Raw genomic sequence first — 21,365 nt, 5'->3', positions numbered from 1 at the left:
CAAACAAATAGAAAAGTTGTTAAAATTGTTCTTAAATCAACCCGTAAACTCGCTGATGATCGAAAATTCGATAATACTTCTACCATAATGTGATAATTATTCAGATTGGCTAATTGATCGGAAGTCAAAAGGAGAAAATAAAAAGTAAATTATAATAATAGGGCTTAGACAAGGATTCTGATGTATCCTCTCATATGTCCTTTCGTCCTTGGAATTTACCAAATGAGATTTTCAGGTGAGCCAAGTCGAAAAGTACCGGCTCCCGATACTATAATTCATTGTCAGTACCATGGCAGAAACAACGTGATGAAGTCCCTGAGCATTAAAGATCTATAGAGAGCATGTAATGTTCTTGACTTGGATCCAGCATACGGCTGACAATATATTTCGAGTCGTATTTAAACAGGTCGTGTTTAATTGAGTTCGTATCAAAAACCTTTAAATTCGAACACAGCACGTTTAATAAACGTGTCAAGACTTTCAAACACAAATATCACACGTTTAATTACGGGTTGACGTGGATACGGCATGTCTAATCCGTTTAACTAAGTGTGTTTAAATGTGTATGTACATTTGCATATATGATATGACACTATTACCTTTAGGTACATATTGTACGTATATGATATGACACTGTTAACTTTAATTACACAATACTACGCGATTTACATGATAAAAGTACCATAAACGGGTGATCTATATATAAACAAATTTAGATGATTTTATACTTTATTCTATAAATAGATACAATATGTGAAACAAATTTATTAACACAATAACACATAATATAAAATGATCTAACCGCGTCTAAATAGGTTACAAGGGTTGAACTCGTTTAAACACATTTATTTATCGTGTCTATACGTGTTCACCTTGTTTAGACACAAAACATATTTAGCCTTAATCCAAACCCGCTTAACTACTTGTCGTATCCAAATCGTGTTATCATGTTGTGTCAAATACTGCCGGCCCTAATCTAGCGTCCATGTCCTCGTCTTAGGTAATAGATTTATTCTCGACTTGTTGCCGTAGATGCAGCTGTAATTGCTTGTTCTCGTCAATCTTCGAATGAAAAGACTTGAAGGTGAATGCAAAGGAAAAAAAAATATCAGAACTTTTGTTGAGACATTGGGAACAAGTACAACGTAGAAAATAAACTGATCATTACTTGAATTTACCGATTAGACAATGCGTAAAATTACTATATATTAGAAATCGGCATCGAAACTTCAATGAAGACTCACTGATAAAAGATTTGCCCATAAATGTCTGGCTGACCAACCTCCCGTGAAATTAATAATTAAATTATCAGATCTGAAAAAGGAAAAAAAAAAAAAGAGAGAGTAAGGATCAGCTGTATATTGAAAATTTATGATGCAATCAACAAAAGTCATTACATATAATTAAGTATTTACTAAAAGTTCACGTGGATAATCTAAGTAAAATTCTTTGAATTTTGTATAATCAATTATAATATAGGCAAAGATGATTCATGGATGCGCCATGTCAGTAATCAACGGTAAGATTAATATACATTCGGCGGCTTTTACGTATTGTAGCAACATTGAAACGTTATGTATCGTTTTGTTCTATATATATATATATATATATATATTTCATTTTGTACCCAATGATTGTAGTACCAATACTTCGTGTACCATAGAGGCATTTGCGTTGTAAGAAATTGAAACGCATTTCCATAAAGAATTTAGGGGTGCGATCAGAATTATGAAATCTTATATTTATGTGCAAGGAGCATGATAACTTCATGAAAAGGCAAGTATAAATTTTTATTTAAGGGGTATAGTAGGAATTACAAAAGTGAAGGAAGACAAATAAAAGGGCTAAAATAGGAACTAACAAATGTGAAAAACCAAAATATAATTTTCACATTTTTATATTTAGTACATGTATACATAATTGTGTCAGGTATATTGAATAAGTATAAGTATAGCCCAAGTAGAAATACATATTTATTCATCAATCTATGATTCCATACTAGAAATGAACGCGCAGCCTTTATAAATTCTAAAGAGGAATTTTTGGTGCATGAGACTGCTGCATGAACAGCTTCTCAATGCTAATATGGCCTAACGTATTAATTAGAGCAAAATGCCGAATCGAACTTAGCTTAATTAGCTTAGAAAGTGTACCTGTAGTTGTTTTTAAACCAACATCAAATATGTACTAATGAGTGAAAAATAGTTAGCCCTTCTATGTAATCTCATAACCATCCCAGCCCCCGAATATATATTATGTAATTTAAACTCCTCCCGTGAAAGCTTACGAGAGTCGTTCATGTGAGGAGGAGCTGCCACGTAAGCATTAGTATGCGAAGAAGAAACTGCCACGTAAACATTGGCTATCTCTAGTAAATATATTTTATCTCGTATTAAATCATCTTTGACTTTATCCTTCCTTGAGCTCTTCTTTCACTAATTTCTTTTTTAATTCTCGAAAGTTTACGAAAGTTATATAAAATGAGTTGATAATACTTTAATAAAATTACGCCCTTGTAATGCGCAGTCTGCAGAACTAATCGAAGAGAAGTTGAAAGGAGGAAGTAGCGAGTGAAACCCAGTAATAACTTAGAGAAGGATTCTGATCGATGTAAGCCTTCAATCCTTTCATATGTCTTTTCATCTTTGTCATTTATTAATAAACTTTTTTTGTTTTTGTTGAGAAAAAAGAGTTACTGCTACCGCACACATCTATGCCTAAGGATTAAGAGGTTTAAAATTTGATTATCACCAGTGAAATCACCTGCCTCCTTTATTTAGATTTATATTTCCTTATTCATCAAAAATGAATTATTTCTTTGTATTAGCTAGGTCCTGGCCTCCATTCTAATTGAAAAAAATAAAATCTTTTATTGGTTAAAAGAAATCACTTTTTAGGTATAATCAAGTCAAAGAAGTATTGAGTTAATCTATTGTCAGGACTATGGCGCATACAACGTCTATAAAGCCTTTTGAGTACTAAAGATCTATAGAAGGCATATAATTTGATCGGCCCTCCATGTCCTCAACTTCGATAATAAATTTATTTCTCGACTTATATTACAGTAGATGCAGCTGCAATTACTTGTTCTCGTCAATCTCCGAATGAAAAGGATCAACTGGGAATGCGGATGAGAACAAAAATAGAAGATACTGTTTTGAAGAGCTAATGGGAACACGCAAAGTTAGACTATAAACTGGTCATATAACCTAGAAAACCGGAATTACCACCAATACGGTGGTCTAATGGTTAAGCATCAAGAGTTTCACTTGAACATCACGAGTTCGAACCTCACTGAGTACGTAGAGCTCGTCACTATGTGGGTGTATTATGGGATGGCAGTAGCCGGCCCATAATGCTTGATCTAATAGGTCTTGGACTTAATTCACTACATCAATTTAGTCCCTGACTAGTCCAGTTACATCAATTAGTGCTGCGGTTGCATCAATTCGATCCTCATGTGGTGTAGGTGCATCGATCAGGTCCAAATGCAACATCAGTTTGGTCTCCTATCACATCAATAAGGTCCTGCTGTTAAGTATGAAGACTGACGGTGTTATATGCTGGAAATTGTTACATCAATTTGGTCATCTTGCTATATCAATTTAGTTCATGCGCTATTTTTTAACAAATTGAATTGAACTCCCGCCTTCATTTGCCACATCAATTTAGTCCCTGATCTGGTGGCAGGGTTAGTGATATTTGGAGTCACAGGGGCCAAAAGCATCCAAGGGGGAACTAACTTCTCTGTCCTTCTCTAACGTAGTTGTCCATCTTCGCCTCTTCCTCCTCTTCTTCTTAGACTCTTTTCACCTCGTCGTCGTCGTCGTCTCTCTCTCTCTCTCTCTCTCTCTCTCTCTATCTCTCTCTCTCTCTCTCTCTCTCTCTCTCTCTCTCTCTCTCTCTCTCTCTCTCGGTCAACTAGAAAGTTATGAATCCGACAGCCCACTGCAAATGAAATTATTGGGACATCAACAATCTAAGTTTGTGGAGCATGAGTCACAAAATTAACAGGAGTATCAACCTGGATGCCGAAGAGGAGTAGGCAAGCTATCCCCAACTAGGAATGGAGGCTATAGAAATTTTCAACACCCTTGTTGTTGTGGAACTTCAACACAGCCTAGACTCCAATAATGCTCACATAGAAGGCGGTAAACTAGAGAGAGAGATGAATCAATTTCCTCAAGCTCTTGGTTCCAGTGGACCTCTTGTATGCTAGCATTGCTGCAACGATTCATATTGTGATTTTATCGAGGATCTATGATCTATACTCATGAAATCAAGAAGTTGTAGCAAGTTAGGATACATCAACTTCAAGAATTCAGCATTTACCATTTAGCAGTATGAGACCAATCACCATTAAAACGAGATGGACCTACAACAATAGGTCACAGCAAACTGCCTTTTACGTTCATTTCATTCGAAGGGGCAAAACAACGAACAACTAAAAGGTATAAGAAGAGCGTCTCTTTGAACATGAGGTCGCAAAGAGAAACCTGTGGAGACAAACAACTAAAATATGCGTACAATGCATCGAGAGATCTATTAACAAGGAATTCAATGTCTTCTCTATGTCTTTTGTTCCCTTTCTAACAAGTAACGAATTTCAAGCAATCGGAACACCCAAAATCACTATCATTGCAAGGTATAACCAGCCCAAAATCATCAATTCCTTCAATTGGCGTGGCGTAAATTCCCATTTTCCTTACTCGAATCAGCTCAGTAGTTTCACTGATGGATTAATTTTTATTAGGAGACTCCAACATTATGCAGGTGTAGAAGAGGAAGAGGGTGTCAAGGGCTTGAAGTGACGAAAAGGATCAAAGTGTAAGAAAAGAAACATGAGGGACCAAAATAGAAATAAATATAAAAATAAGGGTACATTTCATAAATTCTGGCACAGTTAGTTACAAGAAGGTATGAGAGGCGTGAGTCTGGATTCCTTGTATAAAAAGGACATTGATGTAATCACAAACCTATTGATGAATGAGAATTATGTTATCCCTCTGAGCATTCTATTCTCTCTACTCTTCTTATTCTCCGACCTCTCATCTCTTCCTACTTTCTAGCTTCCTTCTCCATTGGTTCAGTTCATCACAAGTGGTATCAAAGCCTCCTTCCTGGCAATCCATGGCGACAGGAACTCGCAATCAAGAGATGCACAAGTTAGCTGCTGCACTGGAAGAACAAGACAAGGCAATGATCGAGCTCAGGAGTAACACTAGCAGCCGTCTAGATCAACTCATGAAAATGATTAGTGGACTTACCTTGCAGCAGAATCGATTGATGACACAACTACAGTCTGGTAAGTCTCCTAAGTCTCCCTCTCCATCCTCGGCTTGGTTAGAAGAGGGGCATTACTCCCCTACCGCTAGAATTGGCAAGCTGGAATTTCCTAGACTATGTGGTGATGGGGTTAGGGACTGGTTTGTACCGGTGTGAGCAATTTTTTGAAGTGGATATGACCCCTGATGATGTTAAGATGAAATTGGTATCTATCCACGTCGAGGGAAGGGCTCTGCAGTGGCACCAAGCTTATGTGAGATCATTGGGAGTAGAAAGGAAGATGGTGAACTGGAATGAGTATGTGATTGCAGTGGTATCGAGGTTTGGTGATTCGGGGTATGAAGATCCTATGGTTGATCTAAAAAACTTGAGACAGGCTGGCCTTGTGCAAGATTACATGACTGAATTTAATGCCTTACTGAATAGGGTTACCATCACTGAATCTGATGCCCTTAGCCATTTCCTAGGGGATTAAAAAGCGAAATTAAGCTACCCATACGTATGTTTCACCCCACCACATTAACCCAAGCTTACTCCTTAGCCAAATTACAAGAATCTACCTACACCGTCCTACCCAAACCGGGTTCCTCTATCCCAAAGCTGCATAGCATTTTCATCAGTAGCAATACACTTTCCCAAAATACCCCAATTACCACCCCTAAAAGTAATTCACTTATCACCCATAGTAACACAGCAACAACCAACCACAAGGGCATAGGCAACGGGCTGCTGCCCCTGCCAACTTTTACTTCCCAAAGAAACATACAACATAACTGCCCCCACAAAACCCTAACTTAGAAGGAGATGGACGAAAGAAGGGCTAAGAATCTATGGTTTGGGTACGAGGAGAAGTTTGTACCTGGGCACAAATGCTCGAGATGACAAGCCTTCCTTATTGAAGTAGCGGCAGTAGAAGAGGATCAAGAAATAGCAGAGGAAGAGGGGCAAGAAGAGATAACACTACCTCAGATATCCCTACATGCCCTTTTACGTACTCGAAGTTTTCAGACCATGAGGGTAGTTGGAACAGTAGGCAAACGACTGTTACACATCCTGGTGGACTCAGGAAACATACAACTTTTTGAATGAAGAGGTAGGAAGGAAGTTGAACTGCCAAACTGAGCTAATGCCTACAGTGAAGGTGGCAGTGGCCAATGGAAACAAACTGAAATGTGAGAGGGTGTGCAAGAAGTTCAGGTAGAGGATGCAAGGCAGGGAGTATGAGGCCGACATGTTATTGTTGCCTCTGGAAAGCTATGATATAGTCTTGGGAATATAATGGTTGTCTACCTTGGGGGATATACTGTGGAACTTTAGGGATTTGCAGATGAAGTTTGTAGTGAGAGCTAAGGAGAATATACTACAGGGGAGTTAACTCAGAAGAACTCAAAAACATTAAGGAGGAGCAAATGGAGAAGTTGCTACAAAAAAAAGATCAACTTGCCAAGGTGCAACTCTGCACACTAGAAGTGGCTTGCACCAGCAAGGTGCAGCCGAGCAGTGGTGAAGATCATCAAAAAGCAATTGAATTTGCACCATACCTAAAAGAATTCGAAGATATTTTCAGGGAACCTAAGGGCTTACCTCCCAAAAGACCCCAGGATCACAGGATTCCACTTAAGGAAGGGGCCCAGCCAGTTAACATCAGGCCCTACAGGTACTTGGTACTACAAAAGGATGTCATAGAGAAAATGACTAGAGAACTGATGGAGTCGGGAACTATACAACCTAGTCATAGCCCATTTTCATCACCAGTGGTGCTAGTTGTCAGCACTCCATTTTGGCTCACCGGTTCATACAATGCATATCAGCAATGATTCAGGCCATGGCTTGAGCATCGATGCAGAAGAAGGCTCAACGGAGCAAGAAAATCACTATTCACCTCAAGTCAGCAAAATCGAGCAGATGACATATGCACACAACAGAAGAACGGCCTTGGTCATCAGAAGCCAACGAAATGACTAGAGAGCTCAACAACGTTCAAAACCGGCATTTTCAGTATATCACATGGATAGTCTTATTTTCCGATAGTTCGTTCGACCATCGGAAGATAGCTAATATTGGACTTCAAAAATTCACATCGATGCCAAACCGATGAAAAGTGTCTTCAAACGCATTTCGCAAATCATCTGCTCTATACAGAACAACTTTCTATATACAGACAACTTTTTAGTGGAAGTCCAAAAATGCCGGTTTCTCAGAGAAAAGTTAATTCCAAATATCAGATGCAGCCATGCCCCACAATCATACAGAGCACGACCAGTGCTTTAGATTGTCTTTTGGAAGTCATACAAACACCCTGAATGACTTCCGAGCGACAAAACGGGCATATCCCTCTTCGAAAGAGCATAACCGGAGACAGATCTAACGGAATTACGGCAAACGAAGTTCACACTACATTGCCCTGAAAACTCCAGCGAACATTCGCAATTGGGCAAAACAGACAGCAAAACCCTTCTCGGTTTCCCAAGTAACCTCCAAGGAGCATAAAAGACCATTTTCAGTGGAAATCCATATCCGAAGGTCCTCTTTGGGGGAACTTGACATCGGATGCTTACCTTACACAATGCTAGCCTTCTCAAGGCTCAATGTGGAATCGTCGGAATGAATCACACAACTCATCTAGATCCCTCGAGCAGTGCTTTAAATGTCTCAGATGCATTTTTCATATCCTTAGAGGCCCAATCTCGGAAAACAGAGATCACAGTGATCTCCGGATCGCCCAAGAAACTCAGAATGCAATCTGAAAAATCCATTTTTGGCCTCCTAGGATATCTCCGGCTCCATATTTGCATTTACCGGCTTAAGGGTCAAGTGCCCACGTAATTTGACAATTTATGTCAAAATGACCGACGTGGGATGCGGATACAAGATATGCTGTCAGAAGTGGGTAACCTCGCTCTGAATGCATAAAAGGAGCAAAACCGGCTTCCGAGCCTTATACAAACATTTGGTAATTTCTCACGGAAAATGTCAATCTCGGACTCATTAAATCCGTTTCTTCGCGTATATCGATAATTCAACATTCAGTTCGAACCACGAGTTTCGAATGAGCGATCAATCGAGACCCGAGTTTTTTTTCAATTTTTCCTCTTCGGTCGTGGGACCCACGGGCTGCCCAAGATGAGTCACCGTTTACTCTAGAAGCTTCTCCTTCTTCTTCAATGCAAGAAGCCAACTTGCCCTCTCTTAGCCAAAATATATTGGAGAGGTTGAAGACAACACTCAACTCCTCTTCAATGTTCTTGGATCATCTCCATCAAGAACACTTGGTCCACATTCATCCTCATCCTCATTAGGCAAACCGAAATTTGCTAATGGGAGGCTTAAGTATGCTTAGCTTTGTTTAATTGCCCATTAGCTTTGTCTACAAATAGCCCCAAAGTGATTAACCTAATCACTTCTCCTCTTGCACACTCTCTCCAAGCTTTCTCCCTCAAGAAAAGCTCTCAACTCCATAGCCAAAACCAGCAAGCTTCAACACTTCAAAACCAAGAGAGCAAACCCAAAGAAAACCCGAAGGAAGCTTTGAGTTATTAAGTCGGAAGCCGATGTTCATAATCCCGACTTAAGTTCAAAAATTCTCAAACTCCATGGACCACATGTTTTGGACCCAAGGAGTTCATTTATGAACTTAGATTTTTGGTTTGAAGTCATTTGCTCATGATTTCAGGTCAATTCCATCATTCTGGGTGAAGGACGTGCTCTCGGGTGAACAGTGCACCTATAGTCGCACGCTCCCGCGCACCTGCGCGCACAGCCGCACGCCCCGCGCGCCCGCGCGCCTGACATCCTCCCACGCACCCATCCTTGCCCGAACGTGCATCCTTTGCACCCGAGCACCCTCCAAGCGTTCAACCGAGTCACCCGACTCTCGAACACTTCCCCGACTCTTTCCTCGTATCCCGAGGCTAGGTAAATCACTCTTGACTTAGAGGAGTTAGGGCTTTTTACATTTATTGCATGTTCATGGAGTTATATGGTGTACAAAGCATGTTCACTTGCAAGACTTCATTTTTATGCATTTTTACATTATATCCTGCATGTTTATCCTTGATTAACATGTCAACATGTCAAGAAACACTTGGATCGTAGTTAAGAAGAACATCCCAGCCCGGGAAAGGCAAAGAGCTCACGGGTTACACTCCAAAAGAGGTGGCCAAATGCTCTCTTGCCCTTTTCAGGTAAGTAACGATCTTCTTGACCCGATCTAAGTTCAATTCTTGAGTTTCATTGTATTTTCCACTTGCATAAAGTCGGTATTATTTTATCGATTCCATACATAACATATTTGTGCATGCTTGTATGTTTAAATGCGTTTTACAAAATCTTGACAATACCGCCTTTATAAAATACGTGTTATTTATCATGTTTAATGTTTGTCCATACGAGTCGAACCCAACCCATAGGACGCATTGCAATTACGGTCCAACGCCCTATTCATTGATCACAGGGTTCAATGCCCTGATCAACACTCATAGGGTCCAACGCCCTATTCAGTGAGAGCGCTCGAATTTCAGTTTATCGGTTTTTCCCTAAACTCATGTTGAGTTAGACTGGAATAATAACCGAATGCGAGTCGACTGAGATTCGCCCCTCTGTAATTTATAATTTGTTGTATTTTTATGAGAGCATTGTAAGGGTTTTTATCTTATACGTTCATTTTGTAAGAATCTCAGTCGGTAAGCAAATAGTCCGAGAGTCGAATCATTCGAATCGATTTCGTGCTTGCCCAGTCAAAAGTAAATCCGAGATTTCGCGGTTCTGGTTCGTGCAGGAATTCAACCTCTACGGTTTGATGAACTGTAACGCAAGATTGTGAACCAATTCCCCGACACACAGATTTACTTCTCTCTCGGCTTCTCAACCGATATCGCTTAATTCATCGAATTTACGGTGTCAAAACGTGTGAGTCGAGCGTAACTTAATTCATGCGGTAAATAATAAAACATGCAAGCCTAGCAAACCAAAGTACCGAAAGGGCGTGCGGGATATAGGCCCGCATGTAACATGAACCCCCGAAGTCGGACTTTTCGGTTCTGCACAGATCAATGCCTTAACAATAACTAGGTGTTTCGTACCCCTAGACCCAGGTAACTTATCCGCCCCCGACCTTCGGGTCGTAAAATGATAAGTGGCGACTCCTTCTCTCACGCGTGTCTGTCATGCGTCCCCACAGGAAGGTGGACACTCCCAAGCCGCGCGATCCAAAAGCGCACATGCGGGCCCCGACGAGAGTCCACATTCGGGTCTGTACACTAGTAAAGAAGAAAGACAGCTTGTGGAGGATGTGTTTGGACTACAAGAGCCTCAACAGCCTTACCATTAAAGACAAATTTCCTATTCCATTGGTAGAAGAATTGCTAGATGAGTTACAAGGATCAGTTGTATTTTCGAAGATTGACCTAAGATCAGGTTATCATCATATCAGAATGCATGAAACAGATGTGCAAAAGACAACTTTCAAGACTCACGAAGGGCACTACGAGTTCCTGGTGATGCCTTTTGGGCTGACTAATGCGCCCTCAACTTTTCAAGGGCTGATGAATGAGGTGTTCAGACCTCACCTCAGGAAGTTTGTTCTAGTTTTCTTTGATGACATTATGGTTTTTAGCCAGGACTGGATGGAACACATGGAACATCTAAGGAAGGTTTTTTCCTTACTCAGGGAACACTCCCTATTCGCAAAATTATCCAAGTGTAGCTTCAGGGAAGAGAAGGTGGAATATTTAAGGCACTATGTATCAGTTGCAGGGGTATCAACAGATCCTAAAAAGCTGAGAGCAGTGCAGGAATGGCCTATTCCCTCGACTTTGAAGCAGCTGAGAGGGTTCTTGGGTCTGACGGGTTATTACAGAAGATTTGTTAAGGGCTATGGGGGTACCAGTAAACCACTTACTAACCTCCTGAAGAAGGACTCCTTTCGATGGAATGAGGCAGCTCAGGAAGCCTTCGAAAAACTTAAGAGTGCTATGACATCTACACCTGGGCTAGCACTACCTGACTTCTCAAAGGAGTTCGTAATAGAGATTGATGCTTCAGGAATATGAATTGGAGCGGTACTGCAACATGAAGGGCATCCAATAGCATATATTAGTAGGGTATTAACACCTAAACACCAATCCTTATTAGTATACGAACGAGAACATTTTGCTATTCTCTATGCAATCAAGAAATGAAACCACTATCTTAATGAAAGGCATTTTATCATTAAGACTGATCATCAAAGTTTGAAATATTTGCTGGAACAAAGGCTCAACACTCTTCTCCAGCATACTTGGTTGGCTAAACTACTGGGATATGATTATGAGATAAGATACAAGAAAGGCAAAGAGAATGTGGTGGCAGATGCTCTCTCTCGTATATCAGGCCAAGAGCTTCAGTATATGGCACTCTCTAGTATCTACGAGTCTCCTAGACGATATTCAAAAAAGCTGGAGCCATGATCCTAAGGCTCAGCGGCTCATTACTGAACTAGGAGAAAATTCAAAATCTCATCCTAAGTTCACTTACAACGGGGAACAACTAAAGAAGACAGGAAGGTTAGTAGTGGGAGAGGACTCTTCTCTACAGCAGGGCATTATCACAGCCTATCACTCAAGCTCAATGGGGGGACATTTTGGGGCTCAAGCTACTACTAGGAGAATTGCAAGGCTGCTGTACTGGAAGGGGATGTGGAGGCAGGTCCGACAATTCGTGAGGGAATGCTAAGTTTGTCAACACAACAAAACTGAACATCTAGCATACCCAGGGCTCCTTCAACCCCTCCCAATGCCCAAGTCAGTCTTCACTGACATTACCATGGACTTCATCGAAGGTCTACCTAAATCTATGAGAAAAGAGGTAGTGTTTGTAGTAGTTGATAGATGCACCAAATATGCCCACTTCATGACTCTCTTTCACCCTTACTCTGCCTCTATGGTGGCCCAAGTTTTCCTGGATAATGTCTATAAACTACACGGAATGCCCGAAACTATCGTAAGTGACAGAGACCCTGTGTTCATAAGCAAATTTTGGCAAGATATGTTCAGACTACAAGGCGTGGGGCTTTTGGCATCAACTGCTTACCACCCTCAGACTGATGGGCAGTCTGAGGCTGTCAACAAGTGCCTTGAATATTACCTAAGGTGCATGACAGGTGATAAACCAACTATGTGGGCTAAATGGGTGTCGTTAGCAGAATGGTGGTATAATACTACCTACTACAGCTCTACAAGAAGGACACCCTTTGAAGCACTATTTGGGTTCCAACCTCCCCTACACATACCCTATTTTCCTCATGACTCGACAGTGGCTACTGTGGATGCCTATATGATAAATAGGGAATATATGATCAAAACACTGAAGTATCACATAAGGAGGGTCCAAGATTGAATGAAGGCACAAGCGGATAAGAAGAGAATCGAAAGGGAGTTTTTGGGGGGAGACAATGTGTATTTGAAGCTACAACCCTACGGGTAAGGAACTGTGGCTAACAGACCATCCGAGAAGCTTTCTCCTCGATTCTTTGATCCCTTTGAAATCCTAGACAAAATTAGGAAAGTAGCCTACAAGCTCAAGCTACTGGATTCAGAGCAAATTCACCCCGTCTTCCATGTTTCCCAAATCAAGAAGGCTATCGGGACTACTAATTGCTCGACCCAGCTACCTATACCTGAAAGCGGCTCAAGCGACTAGACTAAACAACCGGTAGCGATACTAGAATGCAGGATGGTTAGGAGGGGAAATAAGGCGGCGGCTCAAGTGTTGGTGCACTAGACCAATACTTCTCTAGCCGAGGCAACCTGGGAGTACGCCGATGAACTAAGATGGCGATTCCCTCGGTTTGACCTTGAGGGCAAGGGTTCTGAAGGGGAGGGCAATGTCAAGGGTTAGAAGTGACGAAAAGGGTCAAAGTGTAATAAAAGAAACATGAGGGACCGAAATAGAAATAAATATAAAAATAGGGGTACATTTCATAAATTCTGGCTCAGTAGTTACAAGAAGGTATGAGAGGCGTGAGTCAAGATTCCTTGTATAAAAAGGACACTGATGTAATCACAAACCTATCGATGAATGAGAATTTTGTTATCCCTCTGAGCATTCTATTCTCTCTACTCTTCTTCTTCTCCAGCCTCTTCTCTCTTCCTACTTTCTAGCTTCCTTCTCTATTGGTTCAATCCATCACAGAGGGGCGGTAGGATTCATCTCAAATGTATGCTCATCACATTTTCCAGTCGATCGAACTGTAGTACGAGGAGCAGATCTAGAGAGCTCGTGAGGTTCAAGCGGTTGTTGCTTCCGCTGCTGTGGGAACTGATCTTGCCGACAGATCGAGATCAAAGCACCATTCTGATGATGCTGAGGAGGAGGATGACAGCGACTCTGAGGCTACTGCTACTGTTGAGAATGGCAGCCGGCAGGTGAAGAAGGTAAAGCTCAAGAATCCTATGAAGCCCAAGGTGACAGTCGCTAAGGCAGCTGCCAAGATCGACGCCGCTAATCTGAGCGCGTTCCTCGTTGGTAACTAGTGATCTCTTGATGATCACTTCACTGGAACCTGGAGAAGATGAGTTTAGCACTTGAGCAGAGAGAAGGTAAAGAGAGAAGATGAAACGTCTTGATACGAGTGGAAAAGAGAGGGGGTAGGATGATATCGGCAATCTTAGGATGTAATTGATGTAATGAATATTATTTATTTTGGGGTTACATCAATTTACCCATCAGTTCAGTCACTGAACAACTCAACGGGACAGTAACGCCATTTGCCCCTTTGCCACAAGGATCAGATTGATGTAACCGGGGATTGATCTAATGTCACACCAAAACTCAGTGACTTGTGGTGCACCAGTTATTGACTAAATTGATGTAACAAAAACCAAACTGATGTAGCAGTTCAAAAGTCAATGATCAAATTAATGTAACCAAAAGGGACTAAATTGATGTAAACAGCGAAAGTCAGGGACGAAATTGCCTATTTACTCATTATATATAACCAGACAGAAGCCCGTGCATATGCACGAGTTTCTATTATCGTATATATGTATTATAAAGATCGAATGGTAATTGAACGAATATATAGGTAGTGTAAAATTTAGTCGTGACAAATATTTGTCTGTGAAGAAATTAATTTCCATCTTTTTTTCTAATTATGACAATTTATTAATTAAAGTTTACTTTTTCAGTATGATTAATGTTTTATCGGATTTTCTCCAGAGACCAACTTTCTCAACAATTGCATAGCTTCAGGGAAGGGTTTTTTTGTTTAGTTCTTGTATAGATATTGAAGGCATATATCCATATTTTTAGGGTTTTAAACACTATATATAATATATGGCCATATAAATATGAAAAACTTTTCGACTTCTATAGCTGATAATTTTTTATTTTTTGTGAATAAATAGCACGCCATTTGTCGCGTAGTGATTGATGGAAATTTCAAAAGTCACTCCATCATAAACTTTCTATATCCTATGTGGCATTATCCTATGAGTTGTTTTAACTTCAGTAATTGTATATAGATTAAAGTAGCCTCATGCAAATGAAAACCCTTCGTTCGTTCGACAAGAGCCCACCTTTGACTATTTGCTCAGCTTGTGGTGTAATGTACCTTCATGTTCCCTATACATGCATCGAATTAAATTTTTATGAATTTTCGTGTGAGTAGTCAAACTATAATAAATAGCCGTCTTAAAACATTTGTGCGATACGCAGAAGAAGAGTTAATAATATCAAAACAATTAGTAAATGCAATATGAAGATAATTTTACGAGAAAAATATGAATGAATCTAAATAATGATGGAGGACAACGAGCGAGACCAAGAGACAGCATGGATCGATACTCACTGGACTTCTTGAGTACGATATATGCATATACATACTAACATAAGATTCACCGCATTGTAATATACATATATATATATATATATAATTCTCCACTGCAATAAAAAAATTATCTTTTACATTATCTATCTCTTAGAAAAAAAAATTTATTGTCTATTTACAATAGGCAGATTATTAGTAAGTACAATTTATTCTCAATCTTTTCGTCTATTTGTCATTGTTATAAAGTTTATACATTTAATTTATGAAATTTTAACTAAAAATAAACATGTGCACGCACCCGCACAACGCACGGCGCGGGCTAACTGACTAGTTTATTATTATATTTATTTTCGGAAGTCAGACCGACCAAAACTTTATGTAGTATACATATATATTCGCGGAATGCCCAATCAACATTGAGACATATTAAATTTTTTTGGGTAGACGCAGACATATTAATTTAAAAATAAGAAAATAAAACTAATAAAAAATAAAGAAGTGGAAATAACAAATGTCCTGAAAAATGAGTTCTGGTGAGTTCTTTACAACTACTATAATTACAGTTGGGGATCACTTTTGATTTTCAGGAGGTATATTTGTTAATGTTTCCTTGATCATAGCAAAAATAATGTCACTGATATGAGCATATCATGAATTACTAGCTCCAATGAATACACATTTATTCTCGAGCCTGCTGTTATCCGCTACATTTAAATGGGTTATTAGTATCACTCTCGATTTAGGATCAAAAGGTTTTAAATTTACGTCTTAACAATGCGACTTTGTCTGTCATTTTAATTTCCTTTCCTCCATCCCTTTGTACTTATATTTATGGTTCTTATTTGCAAAACAAACAATAAAGAAAAGCCCTCGACCCCACTTGTCTTTCTCAAACAATTCCCTTCTTAACGAGCAATCACATGAGGCTGGGGTGAAGTCCCTTAAAAGAAAAATACATCCTAAGCACCACGAAGAGACACGTTGATATATAGGAAGAATGCGTTCCAACTACTTAAATATATATATATATATACATACGTTAAGTAAGAGAACTTGCAAAATCTTCCCACAGATCATTCGCGCAGAGTCCTGCAATCTGGAAGGAGGAAACCATGTTGGCCAGACGAGTTCGTATTCGTATCCGCACTCTCCATCTCCTGATGATATGCATTGTCGTAAGCTCGAGTCCCCCGGAAGATCCTGTGAAGTGCCCTTCCTCCACAAATAATAACAACTGCACAGTCAGGAATTCATACGGGGCGTTCCCAGATCGAAGCACGTGCAGGGTTGGAAATGTGACTTTCCCAAGGTCGGAGGAAGAGGTCATGTCGGCAATTGCGGCAGCAACAAAGGCCGGAAGGAAGATGAAAGTGGCGACTCGGTATTCTCACAGCATCCCCAAGATGGTCTGTTCCGACGGGGACTATGGCTTGCTCATAAGCACCAAGTATCTCAACCGCGTGTTGAAGGTGGACGCTGCGTCCATGACTATAAGCGTACAGGGTGGGGTCACTCTGAGGCAGGTGCTCAATATCTCTCGTTTGCCATTACATATTTGATTTTTTTTTCCATTAAAATCATGCATATTCTCAGTCTATCTGCTGAAATAAATTCCTTTCGAGGAACCGGCTTGACCCTTGTTATATTTTATTCATGTAATCTTTGGCTTCTTGTTTGTTGGCGTCCTTTATTGTCACGTTTGTTCATCATTGAGATGTCTCCCACATTCTGTTTGCAATATTTATATTCCATGAACAGATTATAGACGAGGCGGCCAAGGCCGGCCTGGCGCTGCCCTACACGCCTTACTGGTGGGGCCTCACGGTGGGTGGGCTGATGGCCACAGGGGCACACGGCAGCTCTCTGTGGGGCCGGGGAAGCTCCATCCATGACTACGCCGAGGAGATCACGATCGTCACCCCCGCAGCGGCTCCATACGGTTATGCTATGGTCAGGAAGCTTAATTGGACGCATTCGGATTTTAATGCTGTTAAAGTCACGCTTGGAGTTCTTGGCGTTGTTACTCAGGTACAGTATTTTTACCTGTCAAATACGTACATATCACTAAAAAAAAAATTATGATTTCATTCTCACCAATAAAATTTTCGGCGTTTCTGAATTTAATTTTTCGTCTCTTATCGATTAACCAGACTTTGGACCGTAATATAAATATAAGAATATGTTTTCTTATTAGTAATATGTATCCGGAGAAGGTGCTTCACGTTTATATAGCACCAATATTATTGCTGCCCACACAAAGACGTACTTGCATTGGTTAACTACTCTATCGCCACGAGATGATGCTCCACGTTATAATTTCGCATAGGTAAGAGCAAATACAAATAGTGCCCTAGAAGTGTTTTTCCCACCATAGTCTTTTCTTTTTTTTTTAGTGGAAATCCCACCATAGTCATTGTAACCTTGAAATTTGCTTGTTATTACTGACCACCAATTTTATAAGAAATTTATCCCACTAGCAGGATTATTCGTTGTTCACCAGTACTATTGGATCGATAAGGGATTCACACGTAAACCTTGAAATAGGATAGGATTACTAATTGAAATGGGATGGGATTTAAAAATATTTTATAAATTTTAAAATAAATATAAATATAAACAATTTTAGATTTATTTATCCACGGTCCCTCTCCTTCTTGAGAGAAAATTAAGTGAAACTAACAAATTCAATGTGGTATGCAAATTTTCAACCATTGTCTCCCAAATTATCTTGTGGAGTCCATAATACTTATTTCTTTTATATTTTTCTCCACATTTGATTGGAACTAACAAGTGTCAACTTGGTGTGTTAATTCCATGTAATATTTTTTTTCCTCCTTCCTCAACGTGACTCAGACCAAAAAAGGAAAAAAAATGATGTTCAATGACAGAACTCAGAAATTTGATACAAACGGAGGATCGTTTTCGTCTTTTCATAAATAACCATATTCCAATCCACCCTTTAACACAGATCTCATTGTGATTCGTTGTTTAATACTTTTATTCAAGTAATTCTTAATCCCAATCTTAATCCAATCGACGCCTAACGTAAAATTATGATTTTAGAAATCCTATTTGACCTCTTATTCGGTCTACGAAACGTAGTTTAATGTGAAATAAGCTGCTCCGAAGGCCAAAACAGCCGGTTAAGGGACGGAACTAATTTTTCTTATTATCATAGTGCGTGGGATGGTCTAAAATTGCATGTCTTGATATGTATCTAGGAAATTGGATATTGATAGTGATTACAACCATTTTTTTACCAGAGTGCACTAAGTTAGAGAGGAAGGTGGTCACAATATTCTTCGTCAAAACGGGAATTCGTCATAGACAGACACTTCTCATGTCGTGCGTTATATTTGAAGACAACTAGCATCAAATTTCATGTGGGGCATCGTTTGTATCTCATCTAATTATTGCACGTATTACAGCTTATGCTGCATTATGAAAGATTTTAGGCGTGATTCTGCCATCTCACCCCTTTTTTTTTTCTTTTTGCTCTCTTCCTTTGCCGACCCTCTTACTAGCTAGGCCTAGTGATCCTATTATAATGGAAAAATTAAGTGCTGCATCAACAAAAGGAATAGTAATTAATGGAAACATTTTGTGCCCAAGACATGCCAGATGCCCGAATGAAGGGGTCTATGAGACCCAGTCTCCAGATGATTCTCATCTGCTAGACGTGTTACGTAGGTTGAGTGTTAAATTAAACATATCTTTGTTTGGTAGCAAATCAATGATTTTCTCCAGTCCAGAAACTGTCCTGCCCTTTTCGGTAATTTTATTTTGTTTTGGCGAACTTGCAAAATGGAGGAAATACGTATACTTCTATTATTCTATAGCAAGAATGATTTTTTTAACCCAAAATAATGTTTTAATGCCAATGGTACCCTTGATTTTTCTTGTTAGGTGACACTAAAGTTGGAGCCCCTCTTTAAGCGGTCCATAACCTACGCTGTGAGGAACGACTCCGACCTCGCGGATGAAGCTGTGGTTTTTGGCAATAAACACGAGTTTGCAGACATAACATGGTACCCAAGCCAACACAAGGCAGTCTATCGGTTGGACGATCGTGTTCCACTCAACACATCCGGCAACGGCCTGTACAATTTTATCCCGTTTAGAGCCACCCTTTCGCTCTTATTAGGAGCTATCCGATCCACAGGTGAATTAAAATTTATGTGGTTCTGTTTACTGATTTTCTTCCCGTAGGATTCCTTTATGTGTACAGATGATATCTGTCGTCTTCCTTCTTTCAGAGGAAATTCAAGAAGTAGGGAATGACGCGGACGGGAAGTGCTCGAGTGCAAAGCTAACCACAAGTGCACTCTTGACCGCGGCATATGGACTTACCAATGACGGTATGTATGGTTATGTTTTATGTTTAAAAGGTCTTTTTTCTTTTCTTGGTTAAACTTATGTGAAAAAAGTTTTAGATAATATGTCCACAAATTCAGTGATAAAATGAGGAAAAATATAATTGTAAACATCATTCTAACATTTCTAGCAAATTAAAAATCTATTTCGACATTCTAATTATTGTCTAAAGAAAATTATGATTTCAAAATTTTACTAAAACAAGGCTCTCAAATATTATTTACTCTCCTTAATTCTATTTGTCAAATTTGTGTATCTGAATAGTCGAGATAGATCACCCATCGATCACTTGGATTTCTGTGGCAGTCATTGCCAAGATTCGAATGGTCAAGGATACCTTAGCATATTGGTTTTTTATTACATAGTGATAACGGACGATCAACATTTTTAAAGATAATTGTAGCTAGTTTTCGTATTGTTTGAAAAATTTATACAGTCCTATATTTTTGAAATGTCAAAGAAATGGTAAAAATTGACGGAGACCGATATCTCTCCTATTAGAAAAAATATATAGATTAAATCTTTTTGTCAATTATGAAACATTGTCGGCGGTATTTAATTAAGACCAAACATTTTACACAAATTACACAAAAAGATCTCTATTAGATACACAGATAGATATGCTATTTGATTGATACTTGCGCTTGCTGCAATCCTTATCTTCTTGACTTCCACGACAAGTTCAATTATACAGAAAACTTGGCCCAAGTTCAATCCAAACTGAATATAGGGATAATCAATCCTTTCTGATTATGTAATAACTATTAGAATTCAAAAATAGACCCCGTTTTTTTCTTGAAAATTCATTTGAATTAAATTAGCAAGAAACACCTCATCTGTGCGGCCTAGGAAAAATTAACTCCAGACGAGTTAGTAATTATAAGGGGATTGTCCGATCATTATTTTAATTAGACTTGCATGAATTCTTGAAGGTGTGTTATTCACCCGATATCCGGTGATCGGATATCAAAATCGGCTCCAATCATCAGGGACATGCCTTGATAGCCTACAAGATGCCTGGATCACCGCATGCCCATGGGACCCTAAAGTGAAAGGCGAGTTCTTCCACCAGACCACATTCAGCATTGGCCTGTCTGGGGTCAAGAGCTTCATCCAAGACGTGCAGAAGCTGGTCGACATGGAGCCCAGGTCCCTCTGTGGGACGGAACTCTATAATGGCATTCTCATGAGATATGTGAAAGCCTCGCCTGCGTATCTGGGCAAGCAGGAGGACGCAATCGACTTCGACATCACATACTATAGGAGTAAGGACCCCTTGAGCCCCAGGATGTATGAGGACATTCTTGAAGAGATTGAGCAAATGGCAATCTTCAAGTATGGCGCCCTGCCCCACTGGGGTAAGAATCGAAATTTGGCGTTCATAGGGGCAATCAGAAAATATAGGAAGGCAGCAGAATTTCTCAAGGTAAAAGACGTTTACGATCCATCAGGGCTCTTCTCCAGTGACTGGACCGATCAGATTCTTGGGCTAAGGCAGGGGGTGACAATAACCAAGGAGGGATGTGCATTGGAAGGCCTATGCATTTGCTCTCAAGACACTCACTGCGCACCGAACAAGGGCTACTTTTGCAGACCCGGCAGAGTGTTCAGCGATGCTAGAGTATGCAAACGTGTGACTTCGAAGAAGCATTAATTCCAATTGCCTTACAGCAATCTCCATACGATTGCCGATTACTTTGTAGCACACAGCTAATAAATAATGTAGCAAACTATTTCCTTGTATCTCCTAATTTCATGAATATCGCCTAATTTCCTTGTAGCAAACTTCATACGATTGCCAATTATGTTGTAGTGCAGCTAATAAATAATGTAATGTCCATGATTATCGCCTAATTTCCTTATAGTAAACTCCATGCGATTGCCGACTACGTTGTAGTGC

At 39.8% G+C, this 21,365-nt stretch overlaps 1 protein-coding gene across 1 annotated transcript; it reads left to right on the top strand.

The window, feature by feature from the left end:
• The first annotated feature begins 16,109 nt into the window (after positions 1-16,109).
• LOC116209369 (probable L-gulonolactone oxidase 6) lies at positions 16,110-21,344 on the top strand. The gene is made up of 5 exons (XM_031542988.1): positions 16,110-16,614; positions 16,850-17,119; positions 18,998-19,253; positions 19,348-19,449; positions 20,398-21,344. The coding sequence occupies exons 1-5, from the start codon at positions 16,204-16,206 to the stop codon at positions 21,117-21,119; spliced, it is 1,761 nt and encodes a 586-aa protein (XP_031398848.1). The 5' UTR covers positions 16,110-16,203; the 3' UTR covers positions 21,120-21,344.
• The last annotated feature ends 21 nt before the right edge of the window (positions 21,345-21,365 follow it).

This window comes from Punica granatum, chromosome 5 (assembly GCF_007655135.1).
Source record: "Punica granatum isolate Tunisia-2019 chromosome 5, ASM765513v2, whole genome shotgun sequence".
NCBI classification, from domain to species: Eukaryota; Viridiplantae; Streptophyta; class Magnoliopsida; order Myrtales; family Lythraceae; genus Punica; species Punica granatum.
This window is presented reverse-complemented; position numbering and strand designations above follow the sequence as displayed.

What these genes read in the sequence shown, in the direction of transcription:
- LOC116209369 (XM_031542988.1), top strand. Translation starts at nt 16,204, where the DNA reads ATGTTGGCCAGACGAGTTCGTATTCGTATCCGCACTCTCCATCTCCTG. An exon ending in GTGGGGTCACTCTGAGGCAG is followed by an intron (nt 16,615 to 16,849) that starts GTGCTCAATATC and finishes TTCCATGAACAG; the next exon opens with ATTATAGACGAGGCGGCCAA. An exon ending in ATATGGACTTACCAATGACG is followed by an intron (nt 19,450 to 20,397) that starts GTATGTATGGTT and finishes GAATTCTTGAAG; the next exon opens with GTGTGTTATTCACCCGATAT.